This window comes from Platichthys flesus, chromosome 16, assembly GCF_949316205.1.
Source record: "Platichthys flesus chromosome 16, fPlaFle2.1, whole genome shotgun sequence".
Taxonomy (NCBI): domain Eukaryota; kingdom Metazoa; phylum Chordata; class Actinopteri; order Pleuronectiformes; family Pleuronectidae; genus Platichthys; species Platichthys flesus.
In genome coordinates, this window is record NC_084960.1 from 4,902,475 (window position 1) to 4,922,934 (window position 20,460).

Below are 20,460 nucleotides of genomic sequence, written 5' to 3' on the forward strand. Positions count from 1 at the left end.
TCCTATTGCGATACTTATTTACATTATTTTATCACCTAGCCTTACAACAACTGTTTAAATTGTTGATTAATCATGAGAGATGTTTGTGGTTCTTGTTTTTCTAGTCCCTGCCTCCTTGTTTATATAAATAGCTTGTGACTAAATGATTAATTGAAATGACGTTAACACTAACAGCAGCTGAATGGATGAAGAAAATCATTACATGCATTTAATACTGTGTTAACAAGGTCATTAGGGTCATGACAAGTGTGCACATGCCAGTGGATATCTCAATGTCAATTAATCCTTATTGCCATCATAATATATTGGGTCTGAGTGGGTTCATGTGTGTGTGAGGCTGAACAGCACTTCAACTGATGACACCCCCCTCAATGTATTTCATTATGGACGTTAGCGCCTTGTCTTGACACCAGACTGCTGCTATGCGAGGAATGCAGCGCTGCTTCTCTCACCAGGACGTCATGTTTGAAATGAAGCCGGTTTACATTCTGTTTACATTTTTCTCTCGCTCCTTTGTCTCCTCTTGTGTGCTTTTTCTTTTCTTCAAACAAACCACGTTTTTCTTTCCTCCTGACAGAGTCACCTTTGGCTTGTCTGCACTGCCAGTCAATAAAGCAGCGTCATCGGCCAGGGGAGAAGAGGAAAGGTGTCACCACAAATAGCACGGCTGTTTTTCTGTTCTTTTTAAAACTGCAGAGTCACTTTGAAGCGTGCGCCTGACAGACTGGCCCGATAACATATTTGTGTCATACATTAGAAGTGAGACGACTTAAATGTCACTGAGACACAGTCACAAAGCAAATAATGCTTAAAAGGAATCAGGCGAGAGCAGGAGAGGGAGACAGACAGAGGCCGAGAGGAAGAAACCTGAAGTGCAGTTTTGAGACAGCAGCGAAATGAGGAGAAAGAGAAATGAGAAAAGGCAGAACACTGATGAAGGGTGGAAAGGGCGAGGGAAGCAACGTGTCAACAAGAGAGCAACAGCGAGGGAGGGGATGTGAGCTGTGACATGATATCGACAGGCTGATATTCTTTGACTGTTTAAGCCCTCCAGTGAAAAGGAGGAATAGCTCCAACCAGTCTGGAAACCAGTCCAACACCCATTAAACCAGCAGAACCATTTATCCCATTATTATCCATCTCCTGGCAGCCTGCAAGTCAATAAATCAAAAAAGGTAAACCGCACATCGGGGGGGGGGGGGGGGGGGGTGAGCAAGATACGGCCTGCGTGGGATGTGCAGTGCCAGTCAGAGACTGAATTTTGGAAATACTTCAGGTTTCCTCAGGTTGTTCTGCCCTAAAGGGGATAAAGCTGCACAGCCTCCACAACCTGCAGGTCTGTAGAGGAGCATTACATGACAGGAGACATTACATCTTTAATGGTTTGAACTGGTCTGAACTGGTTTAGGCACCAGAGAGAGCAATGATATCTAGATCCATATCCATCCAATGCACCTGAATGCACCAGTAACTTGCACTTGAAGGTATTTGATCACTCAACACCCTGAATCCATAGTTATACGTTTTTCTCGGACACCATTGTGACTCCAAGTTTGGTGTACAGTATATATAGATGTCCCGTGCACCAACAAGGAGGAGGCAGGCACAATTAGACCTACACTGCAGCCAGCCACCAGGGGGAGTTCAAGAGGATTTGGCTAAGCTGTTTGGCTAAATCTTCAGTCTATAATGGAAGTTAGTTTCGTGTATTCTACATAATCATGCTAACAAATAAACAAACAAACAAACTAAACACAGGTGAAAACGTAACTACAACAAGAACCGATGGAAGCGTTCACATTTCCGAACACTATATAAGAGATTTGCATTTTAATCATTTGATTCCAATCCGGTTTGCATATTGTCCTGTTCCTTGAACACGGTATGAAACAGGAAACCTGAGACTCGTGCACCGACATTAACCTTCCATCAAAGCTATCATGCATGTGATGAACATTATTTTTCTTCTTCCTGTTGGCCTGAGGGCGACAACATAACCCTGCTAACCACAGTAAATGAATAATGCATGTACACATACTCACTGATGAGTACCTCCCAGCATGCTATAGTACTCCCCCACGGCAAAGTAACAACCTTCAGAGTAATCCGGAGCAGATAACGACATGTGCCAATACATCGTGCACAGCCACAGAGATCTTGCCCTATGTGACTGTTAATCAAGTGCGGTTAGGTTATTTAAAGTTATTCCAACATGAAAGATGTATAAGTACCCTAAAAAAACCTGGAGGCTACGTGTTTGAGTCGGCCGCTGTCCTTGTGAAGACTTGTTTCCCTTTCACTGTAGCAAACATAGGACTGATGTTCGCTTGTTATTGTCATCGAGGCGTGTAATTTAGTGGAACTTAACTAATGTGCGGTGAAACCAAAACTAAAGGTGTTGGTGTAGTATTCACATGTGAGTGGGGATTGTTGTCCAAGACATGAAATAGATACTGAACTTTCTTGTATAGCTATTTTTAATATCTCAAACGTGTGGTCTGTCCCCTCCAGTTAATGTTTTTTGACAAGATTGATCTCGACCTAATCTCCCCATCTTTCTTTAAAAGTAATTATGTGGTTCAGTTTTGATCTTTTTCTCTAAACACTCTCCACCCATCGTGACAGGGGAGTGAGGAGACAAGACGGAACAGGTAGAACAGCCCCAAGCAGGTTGTGTGTGATACGCTGATGGTTTTCACTTGAGAACATAGGGACCTGACAGGTTGAAGCCTTAATGCAGACGGCTTCATTTCTACAGACACACTCTGATACCACGTGTAGTTCCAGGTGTTAGTCCAGGCAACACACAGACACACACACACACACACACAACCCCAACCTACCCCTTTACCAAACTATAACCTAAACCCAACTTAATCCTTACCTAAACCATAAACTTAACTCAAATCTAACCCTTACCCTAACTTCAACCTAAACCAAAACTAACCCTTACCCTAAAACACACACACACACACACACACACACACACACACACACACACACACACACACACACACACACACACACACACACACACACACACACACACACACACACACACACACACACACACACACACACACACACACACACACACACACACACACACACACAAAGTTGTTGGAGAGCCCTACATGTCACGTGACAGAGGTGTGCATGTTTCTGCTAAGCGAGGGTGGGTGTGTTTTGCCTGACAGGGTCACACCTGTCGGGCGGTGCCGCCGGCGGGATGCGCGTGGGAGTGTGTGTGTCTCGGGAGCTTCACTCCGTAATGTCTGAGTGTTAATGGAGCGCGGCGGGTCACGAGAGGAGCAGCGGACCTCATGAAGTTGTTGTCGGTGTCTGGAGACCTGCTGCCCGGCTGCTACGACTCGAGGCGGCGGCTCCTTCCCCCCGGAGGGTGGAGAACTTCCTGAAGTGCGTTACTGTGAAGTGTGCTGGTTCTCCTGGAGAGTTGTGTTTCTCCTGGAGAGTTGTGGTTCTCTGGGAACTTCTGGTTCTGGTCATGGCTCTGTCCCAGCTCCAGTGTCTGGACGACAACCACGTGAACCTGCGCACGCACGAGTCCAAGGTGGGCTTCCTGTACTGCGAGGACCAGCGGCTCGCGCTCGAGGCTCTGCTGCGGGATGGCCGCGAGGCGCTGGTCAAGCTCCAGCAGGACCGCGGCTTGCGGGGCTTCCTCTCGGAGTCGGAGATCGAGGCTCTGGCCGCGGCGGTGGAGCCCTACGACCCGGGCATGGAGCTGTTCCTGGGGGACCCGGAGGACGGCGAGCCCCCGCTGTCGCTGCAGTACTGGCCCGAGCTGTCGGACACGTCCGTGCCGCAGATGGACCTGGGCTGGCCCGACTGCGCCTCGTACCGGGGGGTGACGCGCGCCACCGTGTACGCGCAGCCACCCATGGATGGTCAGACGCACATCAAAGAGGTCGTGAGGAAGATGATTGCGCAGGCGCAGAAGGTACGTGAGGGGGGGTGCACACCTGGATACACCTGGACTCACCTGAGTGCTGTTTTATAGATAGACATAGACATGGGTATAGATAGGTGATAGATAGATAGATAAATGGATAGATCAAACCTATACAAAGTATGAGATCATAGATGTACGAATTAAGATATATAACTCTACATATACACACTCACTTTACTTCTAGTATAACCCATTAAAGCACATACATCATCAGTGTAGGTTGTTTTAGGACATGTTATGACATATTCATCTCTTTAGCTGTCTCTGCTTGTTTTAGACATATACAGAGTCCTTATAAATATTCTGCTCCCCTGCATCTCCGCTGAATCGACCCCACGCTCTTTGATTCTCATGCCTTGCATCAAAACCAAAGATACTGTCAGTAAATGCCACTCTTTGCTCGAGTTCCTTTTAACGGGGTCATGGCTGTGGAATTTATCAGCTGTACCCATTCAAAATATGAACTGTGGTGTTCCCCCGTGATCATCCTTGGCTCTGTGTGAGTAAGAGGTCAGAGTACACAGAGCCAACCACATGGGACCATCTAGAGTAAAGTGCAACTTGCTTTATCAGACGTGTCGCACGTCACCTCCAACCGGCAGCACAGCAGCACTATTTGCTGGATGTCTGCATTTCTTCCAGGAAGGTTGCATGTGCGTAAGTGCGACTGACTCATCGGAAGGTGCAAGTTTTATTCCTTAGCACCTGTTCTCTCAGGTGTGTGTGTGGTTTCCCTGGCGAGCTTCAGACAGAAGAACAAATCATATGAGAACTTGGGAAACACTCGTAACATCTCAAACCGGTGGAACAACTACAATGTGCTCTTTTTGGAAGAAGAGGAAACTATTATACAACCTTTGAATGTACAAGTATAGTAAGAAACTTCCTGCTGAGCAGTGATGAGGAAGCTGTGTGTTCAAACGTACATATACAACACATATGAACTGTACTGTGTGTTCTCCAGGTGATCGCAGTGGTCATGGATGTCTTCACTGACGTGGACATCTTCAGAGATTTGCTTGACGCTGGTTTCAAGAGGAAGGTTTCTGTCTACATCCTGTTGGAGCGCACAAATCTACCTCATTTCCTGTCCATGTGTCAGAGGGCCAACATGCACGCGGGCCACCTCAAGGTGAGCTGCTACTGCTACCATGAAAAAAAAGAAAAGACACAATCCACCTTTGGCGATCCACATTTTGATTCCTCTCTCAGGAGCGTTCAAACAACGATCAGCGAACCCTCCCAGGGAAAAGCAAGTTGTGACATGTGCAGATAAAACAGTGTTGACTGTTAAACACAATTCTTAAGAAACAATTCACATCTGGTGCAAAGCCAACAATGTTCTTCAGGCAAACGACTCTGCTGAGGTGTTCGTAGCCAAGAACAGCAGATGGAAGGTAAAATGGTTTCCCTCTATGGGGTCGGTGCATTTCAGGCTTTTCATCTTCCTGCCTCACTGTTGATGAGTTCTCCTTCTTTCTCCAGGGAGACAATTTAAACAACGCTCTATTCAAAGTGGTCTTGATCATACGCTGCTTTACATCCGTGTTTGGCAGCCGTGAGACCCTGAAGATGCTAAACCCTGTATTTAGGAGAACATGGGAGATGCATATAAACCAGATTATCTGCACATGCACAAACACACGTGTGACAGACTCACATATTTAAAGATTATGTAGATAATGTAACACACAAACACGAAAGCTCTTTAAAAGGAAACACAAAGGCAGTCAGAGCCTAACGGACATTCAGTACCATCTGGATCTGGGCTATAAGGCAAACAACAGGAAATACCAAAGTCCCCTGTGGAAGTTTGTGTTTAATAAACTGAAACATGCTTATGTGGTATATGAGAGTTAACACATGACGTGAAGTGAATGAAGGTGACATTCTCAGATCCATTTTCCTCCATAGCAAGTTTTTTTTGTCATTGAATAACATCTGTTTTCAAACCCACACATGATAATACAGCTGTGCAGTTCACATGTAGCCTGAAGGGGCCGTAAAATAAAGTAGTCCGATTTTAAATAGCAGAATTGTTCGATATTAAGAAAATTTGTCACATATTCATATTGGTTTTCCTATGTCGAATGTCATGGCTCTGTTTTTCCATGAAGGTTTGAGCAGTTTTCAGTGAACATGCACTTTTCAACCAGCACATGTGCCTCGTCATACTGTACCTGAGAGATTCTGCAGAAGCGCATGCAAAGGGGGATTGTTCTTAATCTGCTCACATCGCATATGAACTGCACATCAATAATGGCAACAGCCGGCTGAACTTTGTTTGTTGGTGCTCACTCCCCCCCCCCCCCCCCCCCCCCCCCATCACAAAGCTGCATATTAATAAATCGATTGAGTGGATTAATGGAGCGCAGTGAGGAGTTTGACTGCTGATAAACCGGGAGCATAATTCATATCCTGGTCACATCCTGTATGTGTGCCTGGGGTCTGTCCTTTAAAACACTGCAGGGACCCACTCTGCTGATAATGTGTATTTAACAATTTAGGTTATTCATGGTACTCATGGACATAGGTTCCTGATATTTGACACCGCTTATCATTGAGGGAAGTACGTGGTTTCCCGGAAAAGCCAACCGCCCGGGGCACAGCTGCCGCAAAACTCCCTAAAGTAACAGGTCTGCCTGTGAGCTGAGGCTGAGCTGCAGGGTGGAGAGGACAGGTGTGACAGCTTGAGAACAGCCTGACTTTTTTTTACCGTAAGTGGCAAACAGGAGGAGCAGGTGGAGGAGTTCATAGATTAGATGGGAGGAGGCGCAGATAAGTCTACACCAACAAAGACGTGCCAGATTCCATCAGAGCAACGAGGTTCCTTGGTATTTTACACCTCTGTTCCGGTGACCTTTCAACCTGATGTGTGCTAACAGCTTAGTTTAAGTACTTTCACTAAACGGGTAATGTCTCATTCGGCCGGGTTGCTGTTCTCTGCTGTTTGCTCTGGTTGTCTCTTCACAGACTAGATTCTTTGCATGACTGTGTAAGTGATCTTCATTGACAGCTCAGAGCTGCAGGGACACACCCAGTAAAGCAATTTGCTGATTTTATCTAATCACCAAAGGAATGCACCGAGGGAAAGAGAAAGCAAAGGGTGGGAGAGGAGGGAGAAAAGTAGTTCCGGGAGGGGCACCTTGCCATACAATTACTAAAATGCTGAATCAAGACAATTGCTGACATGAATCCTCAGAGCGCCTCTGAGGCTCCTCGCACGAGAAGCTGTGACTTCAAAGAAGAAGTCTGAACCTACGCCTCTGTCAAAATGTGCCGGTCAATGTGTAAACTTACAACAGCCAAAATAATGGTTGGCGTGGCCGTAGGGCGGTTCATTGAGTTCAAATCTCCTAGTCTCACTATTGAAAGAGACTCAAACAGTTCAGAACCAGAGCAGAACACAGTGGGGTTTACTGGGATTCTATTATTTACACCTTGTAGTATAGTCGTAAGTTACCAAAAGTTTTGAAAACCGGATCTGACCACATTATATTCCCAGTTTATACCCATGAGGATCACTGTATCTTTATGGGAAACCGGAGGCCACAGTGACTAGTCATTTCCTCAGGACATCTGGAAAAGGAGGCTGTGTATTTGTCATGCATGTGAAGGAGTCTCTAAACTGGGACATATTCTCTGGACCAACACAAACGTCCTCATCAGTGTCTGCCAACAGTCCCTTATCTGAAATCTTGTTTTTACAACTACAACATTATACCACCCGGTTGTTATCATGAGTGTTAGTTAAATGTTACCACTGCCACTCATTGAAGATATTTCTTGTGAAGTTTATCTGAGTACACAACGCAGAAAAGCAAATAGACAAACACGTGCACACATCAACGCGCACACACACACACAAATACAAAGGCTCTGCACACATGAAAAGGAACAGTGTGCACAGGCTTAGTGAGCAAATACTTGACATCATATCATCCCTCGATTAAAGTTAACTGATGTTTATGGAAGCAGCCCACATTTTTAAACAGTTCAGTTTCTATTTTGCTTTCCAATGCAACCATAGGTCATAAACATTGGACCGAGCACCAATCCATGTGGGTCAGAAAGTGTTTTTATTTGTATAAACCATGACCATTTGTTTATAAATATTCAAAAAAATAAGGTCACCAGATAAGAAGTCATTTTAGTTCCTTTCCTGCTTGAAACTAGATGTTGTGAATATTTGTCGTGATTGTGTGTTAATTGCTGTTAATGTTGTGTAATCTTTTGCAGGTCCTAGACAAATATACGCTTTATGTGTGTGTGTGTTTGTGTTACAGCACCTTCGTGTTCGCTGCTCAGAAGGATCAGAGTTCTGCACTCGGTCATGCTCTAGGGTCAAAGGGCAGCTGGGACACAGATTTATGTTCATCGATGGAGACAAAGCCGTGTCGGGGTCGTACAGGTCAGTGTCCTTCATGTGTGTGTTTGTGTGACGAGTGTAAGGGAGGATATAACGTATTAAAGACAATGGGGGAATGAAAGATTATCCCTGTGTGCTCCACCTGCCTTTCGTCTGTGAGAGTGAAGTGAACAGATATGAATAAAGATTGCAGTGTCTCTTAATCTTCTGTAGCGCTCACTGCAAACGAGATCAACTGGTTGTAAATGTATCCCGTGCACAAGAGAAATAAATGCATCTACACTGGAGTTTAGATTAGACTCTGTACTCCTGGTTAGATAAAGGCCGTGAACATCCGCATCACACATATACATGTAAAGTCCCTCAGTCTCAGGAAGCAGAAAATGAAGGGACGAATAAACATTTCTGAAAATCCTGAAACATGAAGTCATCTTGTCTATACGTCAGTGATGTCTGACCTCTGCATCTCTGACACTTTAATTGCACAGTAATTGCTTGACAGGTCTACAACAACAGGAAATGTGTCGCTCGGCACCTGCTGCATTCCAATCAGAATACCATCAGCCGACTTGTGTTACTGCTGTTTGCTCTGCCTCGGTGTAACGTCAGTGAAGAGTCATTTGTACCTGTACAACATTCCGCTCCATATACTGGAACACTTTCTTCACATCATATGTGAAATGTGTTAATATAAACCATATTGATATTATTCATTATTTTATACAATAACATTGTCTTTTGCACACTCTGTCTACATATTCTTACACTCATAGTGTATTATATTATCTATTGTATAGTCATATTCTTATATTTATACCTCTACTAGATATCATATCATATTATATCATACTCTTTGTATATTCTTTGTATAAATAAGTCTATATACACATTTATACATGTGTACATGTTATTATTATTATTATATTTATTACTATTATTATTATATATACTGTTGCTGCCATTACTACTATATACTGCTATTATATTGGTATAATTACTATCATATATAAATATATATTATGTTATATTATATTATATACTATATATACTGTGCTATTTTTATATACTGTCTAACAATAAAATTACCATCATATCATCAGTACTATAACCATCATCTTGCCACTGCACCTTATCTACCTATTTATCTTGTGTTACTGTTTTTATTCTTTATACCTACCTCAATATTATTATTTTTTTATTTTATTCTATTGTATTGTATTTTATTGTATTCAAATATACCGGCTGCTATGACGACTTAATTTCCCCTCGGGGATGAATAAAGTAATCTATCTATCTTTGTTTATTTTCCTGTCCTGTAGTTTCACCTGGATGTCCTCACGGCTGGACAGAAACCTGGTCACGGTGGTAACAGGCCAGGCGGTGGACTCCTTCGACACGCTGTTCCGCTTCCTCTACGTGACCTCCAGCTCAGTTGACCTCCGGCAGGTTGCCACTGACCCCGAACAGGAGCCCGAGCCCGTCCGGGAGCCGGCCCCCGTCGCCCCTCCGTCTGCTGCGGATGTAAGGAAAATGTACAACCCTAAATACGCCGTGCTTATGGCCGGGAACCCCAGTATGCACCCGCCCTCTGTTCCGAAAGAGCCCCCAAAATCTGAGAACCCTGAAGTCCCAGGAAGTAAGAAGAGGGGGCAGAAGAAGAGCGGTAAAGATGCTCCACAGGAGGAGCCCCCCCTCCATCCTGGACTTTCCCATTTGGAGAAGGCGAACTTGATCTCATATATACCGACCTGGCCAGAGCCGGACCCCCCCAGTGATGTGATTGGATTCATTAACATCCGGGATAGCAGGAAACCAATTCAGGTCCATCTGCAGCGAACCGAGAGGTTTGAAACAAGCCAAGCAGTCAGGTTCAGCAGTCCCTTCAGCATGCCCAAGGAAATCCTGCCTGAGGTGGCCCAGCGCAGACAGTCAACTCCCAATCAAGAGGAGACGAACAAACGCCAGGCGACACAAAATAAAGTAAACGCTGAAGAGTCTGTGGTGGACGGTTATCAGGCAACACAACCGAGTGCGGCTCCTGATGACATCACCACCGAAGGAGAAGCACCTGAAGAGAAATCACCCACATCGGGGCTGAAGTCCGAACCTGTCAAAGACACAAATCAGGCTCTCGAACCAGGAAGTGAACTGCATTCAAACACACCAACCAACCAAGGTACAGGTCACAACACTACACCTCACCTCAGTGCACACACACCTTCTGCATCCAGTAGCAACACATCCACTCCCAGCACTGGCAGGAGTTCACACAGCGCACAAACTAAAACGACCAGCAGTCCCGAGCCGCAGTCCCTCCCTGGATCCACCGCTGAGCAAGGAGCAGAAACGAGTTTAAACAAACAGAGCGCAGCTGTGCAGGGGACACACACCCTGGAGTCGGGTGACTCTGAACAACACACACACACAAAGACAGAGGTGTTACAGCCGGGTTCCCACACGGAGCCACACAACTCCTCAGAAACACCTAACGTCCAGACTCCCACCTCCTCTGCTTCTCCTCCGCATCCTCCGCCTGTCACCTCCACCTCCCTCTCCAAAGCACTCCACACGGCCTCTACTGCAGTTCACACAAGGACAGCTGCCAGTGTTTGTATTTCTGTGCCCTCACCCAGCGGCTCCCCCTCCCTTCCCCCTCCCATCTCTTCTCCTACAACTCTACAGCCTCCCCTCCCTCCATCCTCTGCACCCCCTCCATCGACCCCGGTTGCACCCATCCCTAAACCTCGCACTGTCCATCTGGTTATTAAAAGCAGTCACACCACTGATGGCCAGGAGCTGCCAGAGATCAATGTTGTCAGTAGACCGGGGACCCCGGCCAGGAAATCCAATCCTGCGAATGTTGCGCAGACGCCGCCGGAGAGCGTCCTGCAGCCTCAGAACAACCGTGGAAGCAAGAAGGAGGAGAGTGAATGTGCCGCCGCAGAACAGACAGACACCAAGGCCCCGGAGAAAACCTCTGATTTTGCCGAAGTGCCGAATGACAAAGGTGAAAATGTGGTGCAGGGCAGAAAATACCTCGCAAGAGCACATGAACCCCAGAGAATATTATACTGTGAAGGGAACGCGCCGGAATCTGCCGCGATTAACGCACACGTACCCAAAGACAGTCAGCAAGGTAGTAGCCCGGGTGTCCCAGCAGCACAACACACACACATTAAACCAAAACACAACACACACATCAGTATTACCGCCCAAGAATCCCCACAGGCCCCTAAAGCACAGGGAGGGTCACACACCAACACACACGTGGCAGCTGAGCGAGAGTTGCAGACAATAATTCCTCAGGTACGCACGCCGACCCCGGACAGATTTCTTCCCCGCACCCCCACCCCGGACTCACGAACACACACTCCAGACCTACGGGCGTACACACCAGACTTTCAAACCCCCACGCCCGACGGGTACATGTCCCCGAGGGACGACTCCAATCTCTCCACCACATCGGACGAGTATTTCGAATGTAGCAGTTCTCCTCTGCACGACCCAGTGTTCGACCGAGCCGGTTTACAAGGGGATCCCGGTAGCTCCACGCTCTCAAATGGCCCAAGTGCTGCAACGTGCACTGCTGCTGGTCCGGTGCACGTGAATAATACGACTTGGGCGGAGGATGGCGGCGACAATGACAAAGATGAAAAGATGATAAAACTCAGTGTTACAGAGAGGCCGACAGAACCAGGGGACCAGGGAAGAGCCGACCATCATCAAGCTGCTAAAAGTAAACGAGTGATGAACCAAGGAGGAGCTCCGGGGGAATCGACCAATAACACGACAAAGGACGGAGTGAGACCAGGCGAGGAGCAGGTGGAGGACGGGAGAGACAGGCCTCAGTCACCCAGAGAGACTGAGAGACAGAAGGTATGAAAACAAAAGAGGTTTCCATCCAGATTAATTCTCTGTTAATCAAGACACAACCATTTGTTCTTTTTAACTTTTCCAAACACAATCGGGGACATAAAGGTCAGACACGGGTCACGATTGATCCACTTTTTTAAAAAATCAATCACAACAATATTTCATCACAAAGGTATATCAACCCGTCGGTGTCTCTTTGAAAAACCTTTTGCAGTTTGTTTCATCAATTTATTAATCAAGCATCAAGTGTCAAAGATGTTTTCACCTCGCCGGTCGGGGAAATGAAGAGGCCTGAATATAAAAAGTAAGTTCTGACAAACTTCAGATTTCAGTTTTCTCACAACAGTACACTTCGAAGGACAAAGAGTTTTAGAGAAAAGGTTAGAAGGTTAAAATGAGGACATTGATACCACTTGCACTTTAATATACTGTGTTGTTTTTTTTGTATTGTTTGTGATGTCACTGCTGTAATAAAACTACACCCAAGAGCTTGGTTTTGTTATTTTGATGTGGGTAGAACATAGTGAGACATTTTCGATCAAATTTACATCTAAGAAAACTATAAATAAGTAAAAAAAAAGATGAAACTTATAACAGACTTTATCACAGTACACTTGTCTTGACTCAGGAGAAGAATATAGATACCTGATATAATAATAATAATAGATAATCCAGGGTTATTCTCTACTACACTTCACCATCACATCTTCAATTCTGGTGAAGGGTGAGTAGTTGTGGGACTTGACTTGAATCATCTTGGTGTTCAAAAGGTCTGAACATAGACTGTACCATAGTGCTTCTAAAGGGTGAGGCCAGGTGAGGATAAAGAAACCAGGGGGAACATCCCGATCTACATCTCCCTGATCAACATGTTATATCTTGTGTGTTTTTATCTGTACAGAAAATCTAAAGAGTAGAAACAACAAGCTGGTTGTGCCAGGCCCTGTTTTGGTATGAGGAGTAACTTCCTGGAGTCTTTGCTGTTTGCATGGCGTCGACTCCCAACTGCCACATCGGCTGCTCCCTTCAGACCGAGTCAGGATAACTGTCTCACCCTGTTTGTGACGGAGCTAAGCTACGCTAGCTAGCCCATGAGAGTAGTATCAACATTCTCATTTTACATTTGGTAAGAAATCCAATAAGGATCTTCCCTAAATTACCATTTATTCTTATTTTATTTACTTATTTAAAATGAACCATTAGAGTGGGCTTATCATAAGTGACAAGCTGGTTTTATTCATTTAACATGTAAATCTTATCATTCATAATTAATTATGAAGTCAGTAAATATGAATTACTTTTGAGCCACAGAGGCGTCACTTTACATTACCAGATTACAGTTGAACCTATATAACCATTAGATCTGTCTGTCTGTCTGTCTGTCGCCCATTCAATCTCTATCGATCTATCATGTATGAGAACAATTATACTATCTTAGCATTCCTGTGTGTGTGTGTGTCTGTGTGTGTGTGTGTGTGTTTGGGGGTATTTTGAGTATGCACCAGCGGAGCGTCACTAAGTTGAAACACACGATACTTCTTCAAGACTGTGTGTGTGTGTGTGAATTAAAGTGACACACTTTTAATGAAGTCGCACATACGCTCGCTCTGATGCAACATTTATGAACGTGCAAAAGTCTGATGGTCTCTAGCTCCCTCACTCGGACCTGAATCAACACCTTTTTGAAGTCGGTGAGGTGCTGCTGGCACGTTTTGACTCGGGTCTGTCATGTTACATTAAAAAGAAGCGATAATAAAACTCAGCTCACAGTTGCAGCCACAGTTGCAGTTTTGTGTTCCATTTTCAGCCAATCTTTTATGTCTCACGGAACTTCTGATACCTCTTCTCTGCTGTTTTCCTAGACTCTGAAACGACAGCAGCAGGACGGGGGTCCTTCTCCTCACAAACCACCCAGACCACCTCCTCAACCAGTGGGTGCTGTGGGATCTGCGACTGGGCGGAAGCAGGTGGAGGTTCCCAGCAGCGAGAGCCAGGCCCTCCTCCCTCGACTGCCCCCAGTGACTGAGAGCAGGACAAGGAGCGGACAGTTGCAGAGGCAGCATCCCAACCCAAGAGCCCCGACCCCTGGTGTCAACTCGTCCCAGCTCCGTCCTCACTATCAGAACCAGGAGGAGTCTGTGCAGGGGGCGCACAGGCAGGAGGAAGGAAGTGCTCCGTTTACCCTCACCTTAAGCAAGCTGTACAACCTGAAGGGACTGAAGGACAAGATGAGCAAGCTGCCTGCACAGGGCAGGGGAGGCAGCGGCAGCCGTAACAGCACCTACTAGTCTGGGCATCCCCCCCCCCATATTTTCAAGAAAAAGCTTTACAAACTCAGGACTTGACTCAGTAAACACACAATGAAAGAAATGCCCAAAAGAACAGTTTTCTGTCCTGTGCCGACTTGGCTCTGCATCATGTCTTTGCTCTGGGGTTCTGCTGACTGACTGACTGACTCAACTCTGAACTCTGACCCCTGACCTGTGGGTTTAACCTGCTCTTGTCCTGCTTGTTTGATGGAGGACACACTTTAAAGGGACAATGTGTAAGATCTGGGCCGACTATCGAATCCTGATGCTGCGTTCACACTGAACACAACGCACATATTTCACGTGTCGAGATTACATAAAAAAAGTCAATATGTAAAACCAGGATTGGACGCGTTACGCTGTGTCGGAGGACAACAGATGAATACTCACAGTATTTATTGGTTCCTTATGAACCCAATAAATTAAAATGATCCTGTTGTGCAATTGTGCATTTAGGGTTTCACAGAATTGTGTGTCCCGATCGGTGTGAACGCACCTTTACTCCAAACAACAAGATGTTAGCCTTTTACCAGCAAAATGCACTTTTGGTTCCCCCCTCTCTCCTTTTCCCTTTCGTCGGGCTGCCCCTGGGAAATTTTGTGCACATCTCTCTTTGCACCAGTCATTCATTATCTTCTGCATGCATGCTTTGCAAATGGGTTCACTATCACCAGCACCTTTTGAGGTACAAAGTGATATTGTGAGAGAGAGAGAGATACTTTTTTTTTTAGCCACACACTCACGTAGACAACAGGATGTCTACTGCACGCGTTCCTGGAGTATTCCACTAGAGGGCGCACCACAAAACTAAGACTGTAGAACTTCCAAATTTAAAGTTGGCACACCAAACGGACAAGAGGTACGCGAGGCAGTCATGACCTGGGCTTGTGGTTAAAGGCAGGAGTATCTCCATCCTTACGCTGTGTAAGCAGACAAATGAGTAAATGTTCAAATGGCAGGTGAACACATAAAATACACACAGAAAACATGTTAGTTGTGTTTATCTATGCTGAATGACCCACATTTGTATTATAACAAACCGAATCTGTGCATCTGTATGTTAAAAGTTTAACATTCTTTATTTGAGGGTTAAAACCTGCCCATGCTAAAACGTTGTCTTATTGATTTTCTTTGACGTCTTTTATTTAGGCTGGTTTGTAGTTTTTCCATTTTGTTCTGTACATCGAGACACTCAAGGAGTCGGATGGTTGATTTATTCTTTGTTTACACAAAATCCCATTTACATTCAAAATGCTTCTTTAGCCAGGAAGACAAAGTTTCAGTGTCTGTGGCCAAAACAAAACTTCAGGGTCAGAGTGAACCGGACGGAGCTGGTGCCCTGGAGGTTCAGACGTCCTGCAGATTGTTGTAAAGAACCTTGAGTTTCCTCCGAGGACAAGAAACAAATAATCAAAAAAACATGTCAGACAGTTAAACTATCGGGTGAGAAAACATGAGATGTTGTTATGGGAGAGAGACGATCGATTTGTGCACTAGCTGAATAGTTGTGTATTTTCTTCTTAGCCATTGACTGTAGCGATTCTGTTAATCTGTCCTTGCAGCTGCTGGTGCAATATGTTCTCTCTGTTTCTCTTTTGATTCATTCCACTAATCTATCTCTCTACCTGACGTCCAGCAAACCTCAAAGCAGAAGACGAGATGTGGGACTATCTGTAGTCTCCAGTCAAATGCAAATACCATCTACGTCAGACACGGTTGTGAGTCGTTAAATCTCCTGTAGTAACAGGTTGAGCTGTGAGGGAGAGGTGTAATGATTTATTATCAATCTTCACAGAAATATAACTTTGAACATTTGAAGGTTAAGTTTTCATTCTGGGGCTGTGAAATCAGTGACACGTGATGCGGAGGGGAAGAGGAAGAGAAAATGGACAGAGACATCTTGATTGTCAGGAAGGAAGTTGTGTAAACACGACAACACACACCAACTTTCCCAGACTCCTAATTCCTTTCTTCTGCATATTCGAACCAGTCAAGATCGTTTAACACCTTAAAATGCTGCAACGATGCTGGATAATATCTGCTTCTGAGAAATAAAATAGCCCTGAAAAACGATAAAATGATAACTAAAGAAGTGACGGGTTGATAGAAGTTTGTGGACTTTTCCTCGAGAAGACAAACCAAAGTGTCGGACGCTGTGGAGAACTGTATTCCGAACAAAATATCACGAGAGATGAAATATGCTTTATGGGTAGTTTTCTGGGTCACACGTCCCGATTTAGAATGAGTCAGACACACACTCATATCACTGGGAGGATGTGGGGGAGTTGGGAGCAGTGATTGAGATGCAGAGAGATGGAATATCAGAGAGACGACATATCCCTCCTTATCTGAAGTGAGATGCAGAGAAAGATGGAGAGACCGAGATAGACGGGAGGAGACACAGTGTGGCCCAGCTCGCTGAGTCGGCTCAATATGTCCCTGTGAGCTAGTTTCACACTTTTAGTGAGTAATCATAGCCGATTGGTTTGGTAGTGTTTATCTTTATTTCTGGTATTCCCACTTGTTTCTACTAAAAGTCTTAATCTAAAAAGGTTTCAATTTTTAAAAAACAGCGAAAGGAATTTCCTAAAACATCTGGGTGCTGTATTTTTTTGAAAATGTTACAAACTACCAGGTTAAATGTTTCTTTTGTGTCAGTTTTGCAGTAAATATAAACTTACAAAGACGTGTACACATAAAGATACACACACAGATATACCAATAAAGTAAATTGGTTTAGTAAATTGCTCAAACCAAACTGGTATAGTCAGGTGTTCAGGGGGGGCATTGAGTGGCATTGAAACTGGAAAACCAAGACACTGCAGGGCTCGTCCTGTTGCACAGCTGTAGAGATGTACAATGGTTTTATCACCCGGCTGCAGCTTGTCGGATTTCCTCGGGATACAAAGTGCACGAGGCGGCGTGCGTTCAGGTGCCGACTGCAAAGAGCTCACGCAAACACAAGTCTCTCACGTAGCCTCTCTCAAGTGCTCTGGAGGCCACACAGTTTATAATACCAGCTGACAGAGTGTCCAGTAGGCTTAGAGAGGGAGTAGAGACGGAGTGCGGCGAGGACACAGTTCCCCCCAGATAGTCAAGTATATGGTATTCAGAGGAGTGTAACCCTCAGCCAAGGCCCAACACTCACTCACTAATATCAGTTAAAAGGTATTATGTTCTTCCCTGACCCCTATTCGCATCCTTCCATCAAGTTCTGTGTTGAACCTTCCAGTATTTCTTTGCGTGATCTTGCTAACTAAGTAACTAACTAACTAACTAACTAACTAACTAACTAACTAACTAGATACCTAACAGACAGACAAAACAAAGAAACGCAGACAAAAACATGACCTCCTTAGCAGAGGTAATAAAATGATTCTAAAGCTGAACCTCACCCAAGTGAATTATGTGTATGGATCTGCGGGGGGGAGCTTTGTGCCAACTTTAGTTGTTAATGTCTTTTCTAAAGTATGATCATTTGTTTCAGTGCTATTTTATGGGAGGTGGAGATTCCATTAATCTTGTGATTAAGGAGCAAAATATTAAAACTGGGAGTTTTAATGTAAGTTCGTATTGAAAGTGAAAAGAAATTCCTGGATCGACCTCCTGATCCGGATCCAAACCAAAATGCAATGGGTTCCAAATAAACCTAACCTCCTTGGCAGCGGTAAGTAGCCGGGCACTCGGAGAGCACGCACATCTCCACCGAGGCTAACGCCCTGTCTCGTTATGTAAAAATAAGAAAGTGAAAATTCCAGGATCCGCCCTCTTCACCGAGTCTGCTCCAAAGGTTAATGGGTTCTTTCTTGGTCTGTACCGCACCTTCCCACCCATGAATCAGTCAAATTGGTTATGAAGATTTCACGCAATCCTGCTCACAGACAAACAAAGGCAATGAAAGCATGATATTCTTGGCAGAGGCCACAGGACTGAGTGTAGCTGACACAGCGAAACAACTCTCATGCTAACGTGGCTAACATCGCACCAGCAACTCACTGGCAAACTAGAAAGATAAATAAAGACATCAAAACGTTACTGAACACACACAAGTGGGACAGTGGTACCGAACTCGTTGATATTTCATTTAAAAAATAGGGGTCACCATTGTTGTTTACGTCACAAGGCAGTCTGGGTAGTGACGTGAAATTCTCGCGATACAAACATGACATTTAACTTTTTAATGTCTGAATTTTAATGGCTAGCCGACTTTAAATCACTTACTTCACCTGTAAAGCACCTGCAATTGGCTTCAAGGAAAAACTAAATATTATAAGTTACACTCTGTGGTGCTAGTTAGTATCTGCAACAGCCTCACAATGCTAAAATGCTGGTCTTAAATAAGTAGCATTACTTGCTTTATTATATTGGTTTACCGAACAGCCCTGAAGAAAAGCAGACAAAATAAACTTCATATCCTTTTTGAGGGGTAAGCAAAATGACGCAATGACTTTCATAAAATGACAGATGTGTCTGAATGGGAATATAAAAAAGTAATAATAGTAAAACTCGGTTTCTTTTCCACCTTCAAGGAACTCTCACTCTCCTCTTAGGCTTCTATTTTGAAGGTGAATGCCAGGCTTTGTAAGATGAGCTGGGAATTTCCTACAATAACAAAGTGAACAAGATAAAAATGATTTATTGCATTGATTAATTATTGGTGCATTATAGAACAGCTCCACTACAGGGAGCCGTCCAGCCGCAGGGCGACTGACACGTCAGCCCTCGGCCAGATAATGTCGAGCCACGCCTGCTCTGAGACAATGGAGACTCTGCCCCGCTCTGACTTCTGCAGGTTAGCTCGGGGCTACCTGGCACTTTCAGATAGGCACTGGGGATGTCTTTGTTGTTCTGGGTAATTGAAAAGCGGTGTCGTTGTAAAATGATATTTCAACTTTGGCAGCTGCGATACACGAGATGTGCCGGCTGCCAACCAGGGAGGAGGGAGAGACTCTGATCTGTTGAGGCAGAGCAGCAGGTAGGAGAGAGGCCTCTCTCTCACAAACACAGACACTAACACACACACACACACACACACACACAACACACACACACACAGGGTCCAACCCTTGCTCTGGCATGCAACAGATTGTTGGAGTGGCATTTAATTAATTCTGCCAGAAAAGGTTAGAAAAGAGAAGAGAGGAGGGAAGGAAAACAATTAAAGACCGAGAGAGAGAGAGAGAGAGAGAGAGAGAACAGAGAGAACAGAGAGATGCTGTTCCCTCTGTCCTGTTTGCTAAAAGAAAAACTATTAATTTCACAAAAGCTCCTCAGCTCAGCTTCTCTATGTAAACACTCGAATTCAGTGTAATTTCTGCAAAACAAAGATGATTCACAACTCACTTTTCAGAGGGTTGGTGGTTCGATTCCTGCTCCTCCAATCTGCATCAAATTGTCCCTGACTGCTGTTTGAATGTATGAATGGGTGAACGCAACTTATACTGTAATTAATAAGAGTTGCAGATGGGACTGGAAAATCACTACATGAATACTGTTCCATCTAGTTTCTGCTTTAAATCCCCTCCCTTCATAATTATGATCAATCCCTCCGAGGTGTTCAACCCCTGCAGAGAGCCACAGGAGACGACTTGTCTTATTTTATAGGAGTGATTGGATATGTACCAAGCTGTTCCAAGAAATAAAAAGGTTCCTGCTCAGTAAATAAATGAGACTGAGGTCATCATCATCATCATGGATTCCTCAGCATATGAATAAGATTCGTGACAATTACCAGAGAAGAGCTTTTTATAGGATGGAGGGGCTTTTTCCAAGGCTACTAAGGGTAATAAAAATGGGTTTTACTGCTCCATGCCGCAAGATGACAATAACAGTATATCTGCAGTGGCTGATAAGGTCAATGATAACCCCGTCAGGGTCTGAGCTGTGTGTCTTTTTAAAAGTCCTCGTCCAGAAGCTTCTCGCCGGCTGGAGTTCAACTA

General features: G+C 44.8%; 1 protein-coding gene across 2 annotated transcripts; it reads left to right on the forward strand.

The window, feature by feature from the left end:
• The first annotated feature begins 2,940 nt into the window (after nt 1-2,940).
• Nucleotides 2,941-15,651, forward strand: LOC133970951 (protein FAM83G-like). 2 transcript variants are annotated; one of them, XR_009924345.1, is made up of 6 exons: nt 2,941-3,958; nt 4,935-5,102; nt 8,257-8,381; nt 9,659-12,215; nt 12,427-12,516; nt 14,075-14,196. XR_009924345.1 is itself a non-coding variant. In XM_062408115.1 (5 exons), the coding sequence occupies exons 1-5, from the start codon at nt 3,506-3,508 to the stop codon at nt 14,498-14,500; spliced, it is 3,729 nt and encodes a 1,242-aa protein (XP_062264099.1). In that variant the 5' UTR covers nt 2,944-3,505; the 3' UTR covers nt 14,501-15,651. The 2 variants fall into 2 exon arrangements, 1 of the variants encoding a protein (XP_062264099.1); XM_062408115.1 differs by lacking the exon at nt 12,427-12,516 and having other exon boundaries at nt 2,944-3,958; nt 14,075-15,651.
• Nucleotides 15,652-20,460: the final 4,809 nt, after the last annotated feature.